The sequence below is a fragment of the Penicillium cataractarum genome, assembly GCF_028827025.1.
Source record: "Penicillium cataractarum strain IBT 29864 chromosome Unknown utg000009l, whole genome shotgun sequence".
Taxonomy (NCBI): Eukaryota; Fungi; Ascomycota; class Eurotiomycetes; order Eurotiales; family Aspergillaceae; genus Penicillium; species Penicillium cataractarum.
Genome location: NW_026622745.1, coordinates 3,529,412 through 3,547,378, shown reverse-complemented (window position 1 = coordinate 3,547,378; position 17,967 = coordinate 3,529,412). Strand labels below are relative to the sequence as shown.

At 51.8% G+C, this 17,967-nt stretch overlaps 9 protein-coding genes across 9 annotated transcripts; 6 read left to right on the top strand and 3 right to left on the bottom strand.

Moving 5' to 3' along the window:
- Nucleotides 1-240: 240 nt before the first annotated feature.
- Nucleotides 241-1,782, top strand: N7496_011888 (phosphatidate cytidylyltransferase; the record flags this gene model as incomplete). The annotated part of the gene is made up of 1 exon (XM_056704801.1): nucleotides 241-1,782. The coding sequence occupies one exon, from the start codon at nucleotides 241-243 to the stop codon at nucleotides 1,780-1,782; it is 1,542 nt and encodes a 513-aa protein (XP_056550761.1).
- A 510-nt stretch (nucleotides 1,783-2,292) lies between these two features.
- N7496_011887 (histidinol-phosphate transaminase) lies at nucleotides 2,293-3,677 on the top strand (the record flags this gene model as incomplete). The annotated part of the gene is made up of 3 exons (XM_056704800.1): nucleotides 2,293-2,378; nucleotides 2,429-2,599; nucleotides 2,681-3,677. The coding sequence occupies 3 exons, from the start codon at nucleotides 2,293-2,295 to the stop codon at nucleotides 3,675-3,677; spliced, it is 1,254 nt and encodes a 417-aa protein (XP_056550760.1).
- A 1,657-nt stretch (nucleotides 3,678-5,334) lies between these two features.
- N7496_011886 (putative integral membrane protein Pth11-like) lies at nucleotides 5,335-7,052 on the top strand (the record flags this gene model as incomplete). The annotated part of the gene is made up of 2 exons (XM_056704799.1): nucleotides 5,335-5,690; nucleotides 5,771-7,052. 2 exons carry the CDS (start codon nucleotides 5,335-5,337, stop codon nucleotides 7,050-7,052), a joined length of 1,638 nt encoding a protein of 545 aa, XP_056550759.1.
- A 944-nt stretch (nucleotides 7,053-7,996) lies between these two features.
- N7496_011885 (DNA-directed RNA polymerase core subunit RPB5) lies at nucleotides 7,997-8,916 on the bottom strand (the record flags this gene model as incomplete). Its single annotated transcript, XM_056704798.1, has 3 exons — nucleotides 7,997-8,522; nucleotides 8,629-8,711; nucleotides 8,818-8,916. 3 exons carry the CDS (start codon nucleotides 8,914-8,916, stop codon nucleotides 7,997-7,999), a joined length of 708 nt encoding a protein of 235 aa, XP_056550758.1.
- Nucleotides 8,917-9,225: 309 nt separating this feature from the next.
- On the top strand, nucleotides 9,226-10,966 carry bfr1 (putative nuclear segregation protein (Bfr1); the record flags this gene model as incomplete). Its single annotated transcript, XM_056704797.1, has 3 exons — nucleotides 9,226-9,342; nucleotides 9,525-10,691; nucleotides 10,757-10,966. 3 exons carry the CDS (start codon nucleotides 9,226-9,228, stop codon nucleotides 10,964-10,966), a joined length of 1,494 nt encoding a protein of 497 aa, XP_056550757.1.
- Nucleotides 10,967-11,649: 683 nt separating this feature from the next.
- Nucleotides 11,650-12,133, top strand: N7496_011883 (uncharacterized protein; the record flags this gene model as incomplete). Its single annotated transcript, XM_056704796.1, has 2 exons — nucleotides 11,650-11,667; nucleotides 11,768-12,133. 2 exons carry the CDS (start codon nucleotides 11,650-11,652, stop codon nucleotides 12,131-12,133), a joined length of 384 nt encoding a protein of 127 aa, XP_056550756.1.
- Nucleotides 12,134-12,829: 696 nt separating this feature from the next.
- N7496_011882 (uncharacterized protein) lies at nucleotides 12,830-13,444 on the bottom strand (the record flags this gene model as incomplete). The annotated part of the gene is made up of 1 exon (XM_056704795.1): nucleotides 12,830-13,444. One exon carries the CDS (start codon nucleotides 13,442-13,444, stop codon nucleotides 12,830-12,832), a length of 615 nt encoding a protein of 204 aa, XP_056550755.1.
- Nucleotides 13,445-14,297: 853 nt separating this feature from the next.
- N7496_011881 (protein kinase) lies at nucleotides 14,298-15,437 on the top strand (the record flags this gene model as incomplete). The annotated part of the gene is made up of 2 exons (XM_056704794.1): nucleotides 14,298-14,538; nucleotides 14,596-15,437. The coding sequence occupies 2 exons, from the start codon at nucleotides 14,298-14,300 to the stop codon at nucleotides 15,435-15,437; spliced, it is 1,083 nt and encodes a 360-aa protein (XP_056550754.1).
- Nucleotides 15,438-15,749: 312 nt separating this feature from the next.
- N7496_011880 (uncharacterized protein) lies at nucleotides 15,750-17,569 on the bottom strand (the record flags this gene model as incomplete). The annotated part of the gene is made up of 5 exons (XM_056704793.1): nucleotides 15,750-15,865; nucleotides 15,918-16,106; nucleotides 16,158-16,766; nucleotides 16,821-17,232; nucleotides 17,300-17,569. 5 exons carry the CDS (start codon nucleotides 17,567-17,569, stop codon nucleotides 15,750-15,752), a joined length of 1,596 nt encoding a protein of 531 aa, XP_056550753.1.
- Nucleotides 17,570-17,967: the final 398 nt, after the last annotated feature.

Sequence of the window (17,967 nt, the reverse complement as noted above, 5' to 3'; positions counted from 1 at the left end):
AAGGACGGAGCCCTTTGGAGAATCTCCAGTTAATTCCTTCTTTTCCCGCCTGTTGAGTCCTGCTGTATATACTCCATGCTGCAGCGATTGGGCAATTCCTGATCTACACCTATTTGAGCCGTGTGCTCCGCTCCTTTTCAACCTCAGAATCGTGACAATGCGGCCAACCGTACGGACCCGAAAGCCGAAACTATCTACCTTGGCGGAATAGACATGCTGACGAACAACCAATATCTATAGATGATTGCCCCTCGCAGTGCTTGCGCCAGTTCTCTCTGGCGGTCTCGTGCCCGTTTATTTCCTCTTCCATGGGTGCCGACGTCGGCCCGATATATCTCGATTCAAACCCGCCCGACCCCAGACTCTCCTTTTTACCCATCTCAAGCCAGTAGCTCGACATCCCAACTATTATACAATGTCTCCTCTGGAAGGCCACCTTCATCTGCCTCATTCTCAACTTCGCCGCTTCTCTCGGAATCGGATTGGGACCATAACCCAAACCTATCTATCTCCAACTTCTCGGAGCTCCCTTCAAAGGACTTCGGTGTCAACCAACACATGATCATAAACCAGGAATTCAAAGAGGCACTACGGCAGATTCTTTGGCAATTCAGAGCACCAATCCGATATGCATTTGCGTATGGTTCTGGTGTGTTTACACAGACCGGCGCAGCCTCCGGGGGCTCAACCCACCCATCGGCACCGGCCGCCATTCAGAAAATGCAACAAGGATCCGGGAAAATGATTGATTTCATCTTTGGAGTCTCCTATTCACAACACTGGCATGATCTCAATCTTCACCAGCACCGTGATCATTACTCCGGCCTAGGCTCGCTGGGATCCTATGTGGTCTCGCAGGTACAGGACCAATTTGGGGCCGGTGTATATTTCAACACCCACATCACCGTGAATGGGACCCTTATCAAGTACGGTGTGGTCAACTTGGATACATTGTGCACAGACCTTTTACAATGGAACACATTATATCTTGCCGGCCGTTTGCATAAGCCAGTCAAGATTCTACGTGATCACCCCAAGGTGCGACTCGCGAACCAGATGAACTTGCTGTCTGCTTTGCGAGTGGCATTGCTCCTACTCCCCGAGCGGTTCAGCGAGTTTGAACTGTACAGCACTATCGCAGGTATCAGCTATATGGGCGATCTGCGGATGGTACTCCCCACGGAAGACCCTGGCAAGGTGCGCAACATCGTGTCCGGGCAGATGGCCCACTTCCGACGCCTTTATGCTCCGCTCATTAGCAATCTCCCCAACGTCACCTTCCAAGACCCGCGCTGCAGCCAGAACGACTGGATTGACGATCCGGATTCTATCTTGGCAATGGTGCAGGACATGGATCCGGTTAAGCGCGGAAACATGGTTCGACGTCTTCCGGAGTCTTTCAGACAGAAGCTTTACTTCCAGTATCAGTCCCGCTTTGCTATTCCTCGGGCTGAGTTCAATAAGATGATGGAGGAGAATGACGATAGCAAGCAAGAGGTCGTTCGGCGTCCCCAAGGAGGTCCCTTTGAACGCCGCATTGCAGACGATACTCACCTCCAAGAGGAGGTTTCAGCATCAATTTCGAAGACCATCCGCTGGCCCAGTACTGTCCAAACCATCAAGGGCACACTGACTGCCGGTGTAGGCAAGAGCGTAACGTATTTGAAGGAAAAGCGTGACAAGCACAGGAAGGCACAGGCTCACAAGGCACAATTGACCGAAAAGACACAGAGGTCTGAGAAGACTGAGACGGTTGAGAAGACCGAGGAGAAGAAAGATTAGAATACCTCTTGGAAGCATGTTTATGGCATCAACAGCATCATACGGGATTGGACGGAATCATTGAGGATCAGTTGGCATATGGAGGGCGTTGTGTGGCACAGTATCACAGCCATGTCTCTGGCATTTCTGCATTGAAAAATACATACTTTTACTACATATAGACTTGAGATCTTATTCATCATAGGGCTTCCCCAAGATATCTGGGCCGAGTCTCGGCATCCATCAGAGCACTTGGGTGTCTGAGAATCTTGTACAATAGAGTCAATACAGAATTTAGAACTTGATATCCACTTTAGTCCCAAATATATAGCCTACGATATCCCTATTTTTTATCTGCAATTGACATCGCTGTCTGAGTCATTTCACTATGTCGTGAGTCAGTCAACGGTACCTTGCGGCCCCAGGAATAAATACTTCCGCTTTCAACTCCGATAACGAACCTCCCCGCCACCCCACCAACTTTTGCTCCTCGACATCATCGAGCCCCGAAACACCAGCACACCACCCACAATGGCCCAAAGGTTATCACCATTCGATTTGCAGACATGCGCTCGGCCCAATATCTTGAAGCTGCAGCCCTACCGGTGCGCTCGCGAGTAGGTCGCCCACCTCCGATGAACGGCCCGATCCCGCGCTAATGAGTCAGTGACTACAAAGATGATGGGACGAACGTGCTTCTCGACGCCAACGAGAATGCCTATGGTCCTGGATTGGCATTGAACAATGAAGGTGCATTGCAGGCGTCGCAGACTGGTGATGCGACGGGCGCATCCAAGCCTGAGATTGATTTCTTGGGTTTGAACCGATACCCCGATCCGTAAGTACTCCCATCCACGACAGTTCCGGGCTCCGTGAGAAGTAGGAAAACGATGTTTTAACAGTCAATTGCTCGATTTAGTCACCAGATTGAGCTGAAGCAGCTTTTCTGCAACCTCCGTAATACCCACCACCACACACAAAAGACCCTCCGCCCCGAGAACATGTTTGTCGGAGTTGGATCTGACGAGGCAATCGATGCGCTGCTGCGATGCTTCTGTGTCCCCGGCAAGGACAAGATCCTCACCTGCCCGCCTACCTACGGCATGTACAGCGTGAGCGCACAGGTTAATGACATCGAGATCGTCAAGGTGCCGTTGGATGTGAACAATGGGTTCCACCTGCAGCCCGATAAGGTCAACGAGGCCCTATCGGCAGACACCTCGATTAAGCTGGCGTACATCTGCTCCCCGGGTAACCCGACGGCGAACCTGATCCGCAAGGAAGATATCCAAAAGGTGCTGGAGCACCCGACGTGGAATGGTGTCGTCATTGTGGACGAGGCATATATTGACTTTGCCCACGAGGGTGCCAGTTTGGCCGAGTGGGTGAACGACTGGCCCAACCTCGTCGTGATGCAGACCCTGAGCAAGGCCTTTGGTCTAGCGGGTATTCGACTAGGCGTTGCTTACTCCAGCCCCGAGATTGCCCAGTTGCTAAACAGCCTAAAGGCACCCTATAACATTTCCAGTCCGACAAGCGCGCTAGCCACGGCTGCGCTGACGGCCCCCAATATGGCGGTGATGCGCGAGTACCGTGAGAAGCTTGTCGCTCAGCGTGACCGGTTGCTCCGCGAGCTGCCGCAGATCCCCGGTGTGGGCCGGTTCCTGGGTGGCCAGGACTCGAACTTCTTGCTGGTGGAGATGCTCGACGCTGAAGGGCGGCCTAGCAACGTCACCGCTCTGGCGGCGTACGAATCTATGGCCGAGAAGCGTGGGGTGGTGGTGCGATTCCGGGGCAAGGAGTACGGGTGTGAGGGCTGCTTACGCATTACGGTCGGTACTGAGGCCGAGGTCACCAAGTTCTTGCAGGAGCTACGCGTGGTGTTGGAAGGAGTACGCAGCGGCGCCGGCTTCTAGTCGGTTCGGGACAGCAACGGGAGGATGCAGCGGCCGTGGTGGTTGGGTAAATGTTATCCTACGGTACACTAAAACTTGCTACTGATAGATACACGGAGAGTACTTGGGATATCTCCGTGCGGAAAAACCGGAGATGAATGCTTGGTTCTGGTCTCTATCTACGGGTTATCTAGCAAGAATCAGGGGGGATAGTATCTCATACCAGATTATCGGCGTACCGAGTATATAGAGGAATCTGATCTAGGATAGTATCCTATGGAAATGCATAGAGTTTGATCCATACATCTAGACTGGCTGGTCAGTGGTCAGCCATGTGTCTAGCTTCCTACTCGAGTAAAGTTGAGCGACGGAGTAGTCAGCCTCACGATGATAGGCAGGATTGGGCTTATCTGGCGCTGCCATTGGCGCTGCTTAGCGTGGTGGTGCCCGATCCACTTGGTGCCCCGAAGCTCTTTAGCGTTTGCCAGTGCCCAGGCAGTCATATAACTTAGTTCCTGTGGTGTTATTACTTCGAGGTTCTTCCGAACCCTAGATAATATCTTTTTTTTCAGGGTTAAATCTACGGAGTATGTAGTGAGTAGAACAAGGAACTTCTCGTATGTAATGTAATTACCATCGGCCCTCGTGCTCGTTTGGGGGAAAGTCCACGTGGAAAAGAGATCCTCTCGATAAGAATTTCCCGTTTTGCACACCTTCCCGTATCTTCAGACACGAGAGCTATCATCATCATCATCCTACATCCAAAGTACGAATACTACCCAGGGCAAAAGAAGGCGGTCTCATGTTCAGTGTTCACTGACACCATCGTCCACATAGGCTTTGTGCCCAGCCAAGGCATGATTCGCCTTGTCTCCATTCTCCTGATTCCCCCGCAAGCGTGGGCCAAAGCTCCCGGACTCCGGTGGCCCGTTTAATCCTCCTCACACCGCACGCAGATCGAGGGAGGGGCGAACCGGGGGACCACTCGATACACCGAGGCCCTGAGTGGCTGGGAAGCGCGTCAGCATGTGTGATATGTTGAACTCGATACAAATGAAAGCACCTGCAGTGCTGACGCTGAGTGGGCCAAGAGCCCTTTCTTTGCTGGCCGCAGCACAGAATGCAATAATCAATCACTAATCGTCGTTGCGGACCTTCGCCCACAAGAAAAAGCCCAGAGATTAGCGTGTTGGCTTTCACTGGTTCTCGTGTTATCATCGCCTTCGCCTCTTTCTAACTTTCTGATCCTAGTCTCTTCCCCCTCGAGGAGAACGGTGGCTCATATTTACTTCAGTAGCCTCCGGAACTCACCGAATGCGTTCTTTTTTTCGCCTTCTCCCCTCTTTGATCGGTGACGATAGAGACCCGACACGAACGCGGATTTTGAATAGCACGACTAATCCTGTTTCATTTTCTTTGTTTCCTACGACTTCTCTTTGATCCTTTTGCTCGGCCCGCTGCTTCGTCCCTGCGACGATCGTCTTCGAACTAAAGTGGCTCCCCCCGATCGACCCTTAGTGTACAGCCTCCCCACACTTCGACACCTTGAAGGTCCGCCCCCCTCACGTGCAACATGTAAAGATACGCTTGTCGCCTTCATCTATCGAATCTCTCGTGACTGAACAACACACCCACGATTTATAGCCCCTCTTCGGAGGTGGTTTCAGCTGTGGGATCAATGGAAACTGCCTCCTTGGCCACACGAGGCCTTTACCCTGCGGTGCCTCCGGCCTATGAGTCGCGAAGTGATATCAATCCGACCTTGATGATGAGCTGGTGGGCCACGGGCTTCTCTCTGGCTATTATTATCGTCCGATTATGCGGTCGCTACGTGCGAATCGAGCGTTTCTTTCCCGAGGACAAAGTCGTGATGCTCAGCGTCATCCCGCTCACCATTCGCATGGTGCTGGTTCACTTCGTATTGGTCTTCGGGACCAACAATACTCAAACGGCCGGGTTGACGCAGGACCAAATCGACAAAAGAGTGATCGGAAGTAAGCTGGTCCTGGCAGCACGCATCTTCTACGCCATCTTGTAAGACTGGTCCTAATTTCAACATTGTGTTACTCTGACCGGAGCTGTTCACTGACTTGTACTTCTTCTTCCAAATATAGTATCTGGACAGCCAAGCTTACGGTCTGCGAATTCCTGAAACGAGTCACTGGCATGGTCTGGCGTAAGTCAGTGGCTATCTTCCTGCGCTTCATCCATTTCTTCCTCATCTCTACGCTTGTCGCCGTCGTCATCGCGACCCTGGCTGAATGTCAGCCCATGGACCATTACTGGCAGGTCACACCGGACCCTGGACCTAGTTGCCGGAGCGGATATGCACAGCTCATTACGATGGGGGCTTGCGACGTCATCACCGATCTCCTTCTCGTTGCTTTCCCTGTACCCATCATCTTGATGGCCCAGATGCCAATTAAACGAAAGTTCGCCCTCGTCACTCTCTTCTGCCTTTCACTGGTTCTCGTCGCTATCACCTGCTACCGGGTACCGTCCGTGATTGAGCGTCGAGGTGCACAACCATATCGTTCTCTCGTCGCTTCATTAGAGATTCTCGCTGCGACAGCAGTCTCTAATCTCGTCGTGATCGGTTCTTTCGTCCGTGATCGCGGCGTCAAGAAACTCAAGTACAAGCGCGCGCAAGGATCAGCGTCCGTCACCGAAAGCATGGACAACAGCTATGTCCGCCGCAACACGGTCATGCAGCATCAATGGGGCAGCGACTCTGACCTTGCCGGTGATCTGGGCATCCGGCTCGATCCCAAGCTCTACTCCTCAACTCCTGGTGCTGCTATCCCTATCCCGGCTCCACCTGTACCTCTCATGGTCGCACGCACCGGCTCCCTCGATCCATCGTGGTCCTTCAACCAAAGCCACACCTCAGATGAAGAACGCGCCTCAACCTCCGACAGCCTCGACATCAAAGTCAGCCCTCGCGAATACCTCCCAACCAGCCAATCGCCTCATGACATGCCACCCTCACCCCCACAACCCCTCTCCCGTCGCGTATCTTTCTTTGATATCGGTGGTCTCCTGAGTCAGACCGAACCAGAGCCACAACCAAACTCACGACCCGCCCTCCTTTCACGCCACACAATGGCCCCCTCAACGAATACTCCTCCCATCGAACTTCAACGTCCGCGTCGTGGTAGCCGGGCTTTCCTCGAGGATCTTGGCGTCCTTGTACCTCGCACCACCGCTTCCGCACCGCCCCAATCTCAACACCCGTCACGTTTCTCATCACCACCTTCTATCAATACTACCGCTACCACGGGACAACTATCCCATACCCTCCCGCCCTACAGAGTCTCACCAGACGTCTCCCTCGACGTAGACGTCGAGCTCCAAGATGTAGGCGGCCTGCTTTTCAGAAATACCCACCGACCCTAATTTTGACACGCGATACGATTCATTTCTTTCCTGGATTTACATTGGATTTGTGATTTACCTAGGCTAGGAGGAGTTGGATATCTTTTTTGTTTCTTTCTTTGTTGTGGATCTTGGATTACGGTTTCTTTTTCTTCACGGTCATACCCCCCCGTTGTTTTTGGCTCTCCCAGCATTTGTCTTCGCCGGTCTTATGACGGTGGAATTAGCGTTGGCGTTGGTGGTTTTTCATTTCCCTCCCTCTTGGATACCAGGGAGGGAGGCACTATGTAAAACCAAACCCTCATATGGAATTGTCTGTTTTTGCTTTCTGGTTTTGTACATCATATACCACATACCACGAAGATATGAACTATACTTGACTCGTACATCTATGTAGACGTTCTTCTTTTCACCTTCCATTCATTTTCACCATTCTCTGCGACTGAGATTGTCTTAAACTCGACTTGCTACTTTTATACAGTACTCGATATGCTGGAGGAATCATTTACTCGTATATCCAGTAGACATCCAGTGTATTCATCTAGCCTGAAGCCAAAAAAGGCACAAATCACAAAATTCAATATCAGATCAGCCCCCGCCCCCCGTGGATGATGGAGAAACTTCGCCGGTACGCCTATGCTGCCCATAATACAAGGGGACTAACTTTTTTTGTGTTTGTGTGTGGTACAAGAAAAAAAAAACTCCGAGTCCAGTCCCCATCTGGTCTCGTCTGGCGCAGGCCGCCAGTTCCCTTCCTTCCTTGTAGGCGTTCAAAGCCTGAGGTGAGCGGATAGGGCGACGGGATGTTGGTAGCAGCAGAAAGAACCGAGTTGGTGAGGACTTGATGCGCGTTGGGGTATCGGTTCTCACCTCCTCTCAGAACCCGATGATCGGGCCATTAAAGGAGGAAGGAGGAGAGACCAAAGAACAAAATAAAACCGAGACCAAGCTTGTCCGGGGACCATTTAGATCACCCAGCGGTAGCTGGCGTAACGACCAGCAGTCTCACTCTTGCGAATGATCTTCACGACCTGGCCGCGACGCAGACCCAGGTATCTCGAGACAGGATCGGAGACCTGCATACGGGGCAGCTGGGACTCCTTCAGACGGTAGCGCTGCAACAGCTTGGCCTTCTCCTCGGGGCTGAGCAGGACGTGCTTGGGGACCAGCTCGTGGCGGGTGATGTTGACGAGCAGATCCTGTTCCTGGAAGGTCTCACCGATGCGGCCGGGGTTGATGTTGAGCATGCGCACGGCGGTAGGCGATAGGGGAACCTGAGTGATGAAGATGCCGCTGTGGAAGTTGTTCTCGGAAACGGCGTGGTTGAATGCGCGCACTTGCTTAGCACCAAGTCCAGAGGATTCGTGGCAGAACTCGACGTAGATGGTGCCGCAGTCGGGCTGGGGGTTCGGGTTGGATTTGGTTGGCAGCGCAGTGTATTTCATCTTCATCTCCTCGGTGGGGCGTGCTTGGATTGTCATTCTTTTCCGGCTGTAATGGAGGAAATGACGTGTTAGTGGCGTTGAGTCTCTAGAAACGACGAATAATCGCTCTTCATTGCATCCGAGGAGGAGCTGTGGGGGGATGTTTTGCATACTCGGGGTATCCCATAGGGTCTGCATATTTCCGCGCGAACTCTTCAAGAGAGACCTTCAGCTCTTCTTCTGACACCTCGTAGCCCTATTGTCAAGCGCAAAACATGGTCAGTCTCAGGCTCATGAGTATATAAATGCGAAGAACCTTGAGCGATAACTCAGGTCCCAGTAAGAAAAGCAGGGGAGCTTACTCGGTCTGCAAGCATTTCATGCACCGTCTTCCAGGTGCGCCAGAGCCGGCTCATCTCCCGACTGGCATCGGTGCTGGTGACGGGAATATCCCCATCCATGATCGGTGTATTATCGACTAATGGATGGATCTAATAAAGGGAAAGCCAAGCGCAAAGAAGAGAAAAAGTGGGCGCGCAGGAAGGTGGTCGTGAAAGATAAGGTGAAGGATCGAAAAATCGGCGGGAACTTTCTGCCAGGCGAGGCAGTTTAGTAAAGCGGAGAAACTGACCGAACCGGAGGCCCGTTTTAATTATTCGAAACGTTTCCCCTTTCCCCTCGTGGGCAACCTTCTTTCCTTCCTTTCCTTTTCATCTTGAGGAACTCTTCAACTCTCCTTTCCTCTCAACTTCCTCTGTCCCCATTGCACAATGGCTGCTCCTGCCCCTGCGGAGACCCGGGTTAAGCCCACCAAGCCAGATGAGGAGGCCTACAAGGCCAGCCTGGCCCAGGCCGAGAAGGAACACACGGCTGCACAGGAGAAGCTGGTATGTTTTGAATTACTTTTCAATTGGGATTATTTGGTTTTCATCGCGTCTTTAATTGGGAATTGATGAAAGTGTTGCGCTCCCTGTCGATGACTCCCATGGCGGGGGGTGATACCCTCGCGTGTGCCCACATGTCACATTTCCCTTCCCGAGTCCAGTCGCTAACGTGCGCAAAATTCCAGAACCAAATCAAGGCCAAGTTGGACAACGCCAAGCCCAACAACCAGGACTCCCCTGTCGTTAAGAAGCAGCAGGAGCTCCGCGCCGAACTCTCCTCCATCCGTCAGAAGCAGTCGGGCTTCAAGACCTCCCGCTCCAGCACCCTCGAGAAGGTCAATGCCATCGAGTCCACCCTCAAGGCCCGCATTGCGGAGCAGAACAACTCCCGCGGCAAGATGCCCTTCAAGAATGTCGATGAGATCGACCGGGAGATCGCCCGCCTTGAGAAGCAGGTCGATTCTGGTACCCTGCGATTGGTTGACGAGCGCAAGGCTCTTTCGGATATCTCCAACTTGCGCAAGCAGCGAAAGGGTTTCGCTGGTCTTGAGGAGGCCCAGAAGGGTATCGATGACCTGAAGGCCCAGATTGCGGAACTCAAGAAGACTCTGGACAACCCCGAGGCCAAGGCCCTGAGTGACAAGTACTCCGAGATCCAAAAGGAGCTGGATGCCATCAAGGCTGAGCAGGATGGTGTATACAAGAACCTGAACTCTCTCCGCGATGAGCGCACCAAGCTGCGCAACGACCAGCAGAAGAAGTATGCTGCTATCCGTGAGATCAAGGACAACTACTTCAAGGCTCGTCGTGCCTACAAGGAGTACGAGGATGAGGCCTGGCGCGTTCGCCGTGAGCGCCAAAAGGCCGAGCGTGATGCCTTTGAGCGCGAGAAGCGCAAGAAGGTTGCCGACAAGAAGCTCGAGGAGGCTTCTCAGCTGGCCTACACCGACGAGATCCTTACCGCTCAGGGTCTTATCCGCCACTTCGACTCTGCTTACGACTTCGCCGCCCTTGGTCTTGATGACAAGAAGGATGAGGGCAGCAAGTTCCGTGCCAATGTTGGCCGTACCGTTGACGACTCTGCACTCAAGGGTATGAAGGTTGTTCGCAAGGACGACGTTGAAGACTACTTTGTCGGCTCTGCCGGTAAGAAGGGCAAGAAGGGCAAGAAGGGCGGTGCTGCCGCTGGCGCCGAGGCTGGCAAGTTCAACATGAATGTTGGTATCATTGAGGACTTTGCCAAGGTCAAGATCGACCCTCCCATGAACCAGTCCGATGTTCCCGCTGCCGTGGAGAAGCTTGCCGCCAAGATCACTGAATGGAAGAAGAACCAGGCCAGCAAGACTGAGGAGGTGAGTTTTCCCATCTGTTCATACGATATCAAGTGATCATCGTCCACTAACATAACTACGTACAGAACATCCAGAAGGCCAAGGAGGAGATTGCCCGCCTCGAGGAGGAAGAGGCTAACGTCGCCGAGACCAACGGCCGCAGCACCGATGCTGCGAAGAAGCCCGCTCAGGCTAACGGTCTGCCCACTGCTGAGGCTGAGCTGGCCCAGGAGAAGGATGCTGCTGCTGATGCGGCGGAGGAGCTGAAGAAGGCTTCTCTCGAGGACAAGGAATAGACGAACCTCGTAAAACTTGCTGGAAGGATTGGGCCTTTGCACTTTCTACGTACATGTTTCGCAGACTAGCATTGCGGTCTTGCATTTTCCTCTCTTTTGCTCTTTTTGACCCACTTGGTCTCTTCTATTGAATGTGCATTATAATTTTGCGTTTTGATACATGGACAGCGTCCTTCTTGGTTTTTTTTTTTTTTTTTTCTTTTCTCCATGTCTATCAAAAGTCAGGAAATGAGATACCTCATCTCGAGTCGAGAGATACCCTTTCTCTTTGCTCTACAAAGTAATTCAACAACTTTCCAGTGGGCCTGCTATCTTGTTATCAATTATTAGATCCAACCTCGGTTCCTAGAGGCATCAACATTTATACTCCTTCCTGGACTGGAGCACAGCCCACGGGCTGAGTCATCCACGAAATGCCCGATCCCCGGAACTGCGCCACGCTCCACTTTCTGCAACGAGCAATCCGCTCGTTCTACAAAAAGCCTGACCACTTCTAAGCTCTTGGCTATTCGGTCTGTTACCGTTCGATTTCTTCTGCCTGTGCGCAACCATATCTTCTTCCCCTCTCCATCTCCCAATCCACCCAATCCACCGTCCAAATCCCCCCAAAACCACCCAACCCGCCATCTCCGCATCTCCCGTCTCGAACTCTCTAGCGGCTCCGCATTTAGCAAGTGCCAAAGATGTCTTACAACAAGCCCGTACGTACGCCCCTCGTATCCCCAATCCCAACGCATACCCAACAATTCCTTGGTTCCTCCAACTGGTAAACACGACAGAATCACTAACCCTCGTATCCAGACCAGCCCACCCCCTTCTTACCCAGCTCCCGTCCACGACAACGGCGGCTACCACCCTGGCTCCCCACCTCCCCAGGGCAGTGGTGCTGCCCAGGACTACTACGGAGGCCAGCAGGGTGGCCAACAATACTATCCCCAGCAACAGGGCTATCCCCCTCAGCAGCAGCAGGGTTACTATCAGCAGCAACCCCAGGGCCAGATGTACTATCCTCCGCAGCAGGGTTACCCCCCTCAGCAGCAGCAGCAGCAGCAGCAGGGTTACTATGCCGGTGACCGTGGTGGTGGCGGTGGATCCGGTGCTGGTGGTATCTGTGCTGGTATTATGGCGGCACTTGCATGCTGCTGCTGCTTGGATATTCTTTTCTAGGCCTTGAACGAAACTTGGTTATCGACAAAATTGTGCGGTGCCTTTCGACTAGACTGGTGAGTCTGCGAAAGGTTTCGGCTCGTGTGCATGTGCCCATTGGAGATAAATGTCGAGTGCATTGGAGCTCTCGACTTGATTGGCAGAATTGGGAAGCTCGACTCCGAGTACAATGTCCTGGTCTGTAGGTCGGTGTTTCCTTAAGCTGGTTCCGGAGCTTGGGATCTGGTGAGCCTGTCTGGTTTCGGGTCTTTCTTTTGGTTTCTTTTGTTAGTTGGTTTTCTTGGTCTTGGGCGGTTTCCCTTGTTTTGGTCATCGCTCGCATATATCCCCGGTTTCTATCTGTTACCACCGGCGCTAAAACAGGACACGGCGTTGAAGACTGGGTCCTTGGTGACGCTTGCTTGTCATTCTTTTTTCTTGTTTACTCTTATTCTCTCTCTAATCAATGCTTTAATACACTTTGTTCTTCTTCCTTTAGAACAAGGAATATATTATCTGATAGAATGCCTACGTGGCTAGCTGGAAGTGGATATATGTAAACATGAGATTCATTAGAGTGAATAGAATAAGATGACACATCGAGAACATGATCATAAGACATTACGTGTAATGAGAAAGGGTATCGCAACATGCAACAAATCGAAACTCCGAGTAGTCAAGCTCGAAGAGTATAGGAACCGCCAATCCCCCAAACAATCAACGATACTGACTATCCCCATCATAAGAGCTCCCACCTCCATATTCACGCGGATCAACCGTCCGATAACCCCTCCCACCAGGCCCTCCCCTCCGATGCGACGGCGAGATAGACGACAACCCCGAAGACTCCTCCTCAAGAACCTCCACAACATCCGAATTCTCCGTCAGCGACGTCCCCGTCATGGATTCCTCAACAGAAATATGATTCCTCCTCGACGCAGGTCGCCGATAACTATCGCGACGACGATCGTGCTCCTCAACGACCTCGATGACATCGCTCCGGCGCGAGGGAGAGCGCCGACTGCGCACGACGACTTCCTCGTCGACTACGGAGGCGGAACCACCCCGCGCCAGACCGCCCGGGTTCAGGGCTAGGAAGGTTAGGTAGAGGATTAGGACGACGCCGCCGACGCTGCCGAGGACGATGCCTGCGACTGTGCCCGGTGGGGGTCCGGAGTTGAGGTGGCCGTAGGTGGAGGGGATGGAGATGGTGGAGTAGCGTTTCTCCAGGTGGACGTGTAGGATGTTTTTGTTTTCGAAGGTGAGGGGGTCTGGGGCGGTTATTGGGGTCGTGTTGAGGTCGACTTCTCGTGGGAGAGGGAGGGGATCCATGGTTGTTGGTCTCAGCTTGGAGATGAGCGCGGGTGAGTTTGCGCAGCAGCAGCCGTGAGGGTTTGCGAGGTGTGGTCGAGGGAGAAGACTGAGTTTTCTAGAGCTTGGAGAGCCCGGTAATCGTCATGAGATGTGTGAGTACTCGGAGGCTGTGAGATGAAGAAAATAAAAATGATGAGACTGGAGGGCTGGTGGTGGTAAGTGGGTGGCTGGGGATCTGCGGAGGTGGAGCCGCTATCTTATCGCGGGGAGGATCTACTGTATAGACTCTCTTTCTGTTTTTGACATTGTCGGATCATTGGATGTTAATCAATTCTTTTCAACTCTCTTTCCACGCAACCAACAAGACGGAACCTACCAGACCTTCATCCCTCGCCTTTCATACTATCTCCAACCATCAAGTAAGTACTGTTCTAAGGCAAACTCGGTGCAGCTGACATGAGAGACGTCTAGACAAAAATGTGTCAACAAGTCATCCCAACAGTCGAGCATCGGTGTGGATGCAGAATCGACTCCCCGGGCACCATCATGGCGCTGGATGGCTGCGGCAATTGCGGTATCATCAAGAGAATAGAACAACTGGGCAAAACCACTAAGAGATACCCATGCCCTAATTGTATCGCCAATGGTGTATGGGTGAAGAGGAATGGAAAGTGGATGCGAGCCAATGCCTCTGCTAATAACGACAGAGAGGCCTGATCCCCCAGGCACGGAGGATTGTTTTGTTTGAGTACTCATCTCGTTATCCAGCGTCCTTCTCTCTCCTCCCCGCTTTCTTCTCTTTGCTCACCTCCCTCAACTTCTAGCAACGTATCCCTCTGCACATCTCTTCACCCCATCCTTTCCTTCCCTGATGGCGACTACCCAGCAAAAATTTCCAGACGTGCACTGGGTCTGGCAGGGAGGTATCTCCTTCGTCTATGAGGTTCATCCCAGCATCGTTGTCAAGGTTCCGAAACCTGGCGAGTTTGAAAGAGAACAATTTCAGAACGAACTCAAGGTCTACGAGATTCTTTCCCGACATACGCCCTGCCCTTCAATAGTGCAGTGTTTCCTTTACACAGACAACGGCATTTTCCTCGAGTACATGCAAGGTACGAGTCGACTCTCATCTATCTTTGACAGGGAATCTTGACTGACTACCACACCAGACGCCTCCCTCTGTTCTAGGATCCAAAAGAATCATATTTTGGACCGGCAGACTTTACGCGTCACAAAAGTAGAGAAACTGGAACCTCTCACGCTCCGAAAAGAATGGATGAATGATCTAGCCCAAGCCGTCGCTTTCCTTGAATCGCTCAATCTCGCCCATGGTGACCTACGTCCCGAAAACATCCTAATAAACGGTGACCAATTGAAACTTTCAGACTTTGATTGCACAGCGGAAATCGGGACAGATTTTGAAGCTTGTATCCCCCCATACGGAAGAATGCTCAATAGCGACGAAGAAACCCAACGAGAATGGGGATCTGGCTTACTCGGTCCTCGCACGGAACAATTCGCCCTGGGTTCGATCTTCTACTTCATCAACTATGGCTTTGCGGTTTATGGGGATACACGTCTTACTGAGGATCCTAATAAGCATGGGTGCAAGGTTGTTGAGTTACTACAGAACATGCAATTTCCGAACTTGAATGGTGATCCGTTACTTGACGACATTATCAACAAATGTTGGCACAACAAGTATGTTACCATTGCAGAGCTGGCCACTTACACGGCGAAGCTCCTTCCTGAGAGCGACCCCCCGAGAAATACTGACACCAAAGCAACATCTCCCCCTAATTGTCTTACCAACGAGGCAGCCAACCCAGAAATAACCAACCCTGGAGATCCCGGTAACGGCGACATTGACCAAAACTGCTCGCCAGAGGTCCTTTCCAAGATATCGCTCTGCGAGAGCCTGGTGGGGCGTGGACTTCTTGATATTCTTTCTTCGCGGGAACCCGAGCAACTTGGTTTCACCCTCGAGTGGTACAGATATCATACGGGTTGAAGCCAGAGCTTGATCATAGCTGCCAACGGGAGAAACCCACAATGTCGAGCACTCTTTGCTAACTCTATCATATGCCCCTATCTTTTAGTGGTCTAAACAATCTGATCATCTGTACCATGCAATCCAGTATCTCAACTGGCAGATCTTTCGTGCTTGGATTAGATCGAGTCACATAGTAGAAGCGATCGTAAATCGGTGTGGAATTCTGTGCCATGTTGTCAAGGTGTGCATTGTAGTTTGATCAAGTCCAGACTGCTTGCTTTCTACTCAAAATAAAGGTATTTGATTGTATATAAAGCCTGAACGAAACGCTTATCCCTGTAGTGTTTGCAGTACCACTTCAGCCATCATTAAAGCGCTCTCCTCCTCAAGTCGTCGGCCAACTAGCTGAAGACTGACTGGCATTCCATGGATGTTATCCGCATTAACTGTGAAATTAGTTACCATTTCATCGTCGAGGAGAATGCAATAATTACTCACAATCATTCCGTATCTGTGAATCAATTTCACTCAATGGCTCGTTGCCGTCATATGCCCCGTCGATCGTCTTGTCAGCATACATACCGCAAGGGAAGGAAACCGCAGGGTAATCGAGAACATTGAAAACACCTGTATATCCAACATAGGCGAATTTGCCATTCTCAACACCGCTATAAGGTGTAGTAGGACCTATTCACGAGCGGTTAGCGCTGAAAACCAAAAGACGGGAGGTAGACTTACAAAGTATAGCGTCGATCCCGCTTTCATTCCACTGGTCGAGATACGACTTGCACACCCCGTTACGCTCTAGTTGTAGTTGCCACATAGCGTGAACACCCATCTCCTCTGCGTCGGCATAGGCTTTCATCTCGGGACGGAAAGGTTCACCCGTGGGTTCGAGAAGATTGGCAACAGACTTTCCGCCATCTGCGACGAACATGCGTGACAAGATAGATAGCAGTCTATCGTGCCATGTTGTTTCCCAATCGACGATCTCATGGCCAGCCCCCCGCAGCTTGGCCACTGTTTCCTTCAGGGCACGGGATACTGGTGGCGTCGGAGCGACTGTACCGTCATGCCAAAGTACGGCAATCTTGAGTCTGCGCTTAGGAGTCACCGTCCTCCAAGGGATGGGAAGACACTTGGGGTCTCGGATCCAAGGCTGCTGGCTGACGATCGTTTTAGCCCAGAGAATTATTTCGGGCAGAGTCGAAGCCATGGGTCCATTGACACTGTTGACAGCCTCTTGGCCGGCGAGACCAGAGCGGGTTTGGAAATTAGGGAATCGTCCGGCGGATGGTCTGATGGTATATATACCTGTGCAAGCAGCAGGTATACGCAGAGAACCGCCTAGACTGCTTCGTTAGATCTTGTCTCCTTAATTGGAGGGAGGCAAGGACGTACCAATGTCGGTTCCTACTCCTAGCCGACTTGCTCCAAAGGCGATCAAAGCGGATTCACCACCTGAAGAGCCACCAGAGGTCAGGTTACGGTTGCGAGGGTTGACAGTACGACCGAACACATTATTGACTGACTCGGCGATCATCATAGCAGTGGGGACATTGGTCTTCACGTAAAGCACGGCTCCGGCGTCAAGCAGCAGGTCGATTAGGGTGCTGTTGTACGTAGCTGGGTCATTGACCAAGGAGGTAAAGCCGACGGTAGAATCATGGCCGATAATATTGAAGTTGTCCTTGATTGAGATTGGGAGACCGTGGAAAGGGCCCTTGGTCCTGCCGGTTGTCTCGAGATACTTGTCCAATTCGCGCGCGCGAGCGATAGCTTTATCAAACAGAATCTCTGACAGGCAGTTGGTCTGGTCAAATGAGTTAATTTCGACTAGAAAAATATACTTCTTTCTTTGCTTTCTCAGGGAATAATACCAATTGATGAGCAGCCGCGGCAGCCTTGCAGAATGCACGGGTAACTTCCTCTGACGTCCATGAGCTAGTCGCTATATTCACGAGAAGCTGGGGGGCTGGAGTCGAAGTAATCTCCAGTTCTCTTTTGGTAAACCAGCCGGATTCTTTCAGAAAGTTCGTCACGTTCAACTGACTATCAGGAGGAAGAATATCTGAAGGAATCACCCACTCCGCGGGGATCGAGGCCTTGAGGGCCTGGCGTTTCTGAGCGGCGATAGTCTCCCAAGTCATGTTGACCTACCGATAGCTCTGAGTGGTATTTCGTATCTTAGGAAAGTTAATCCAACGACGTGAGGAGCCAATTCCCGGCATATTTGTTGCATTTATCCTCGCTAGGCATGGCTTCTAGGCCGGATAATGTGCCGGGCTATCCCACGCCTTGTCCAGTCACTAATACCCCCATTGTGAAGTGCTTATCAACTAGCGAAGCGGATGATAATCGTATCGGCTGACTGGGCCTATAATAGGAAGTTAGATATCTCAGCCTGGAGCTCTGACTTGATAGGTTTCCTAGAAAGGCAGGTAATCTACTGCCGGTCACCTTGGCACTCGGCGCAAAACCCGACAGTGGAGACTTCCCCGCACTTCCCTGCACCAATCTGTGCAATAAACCTCGGATTAACACTGCG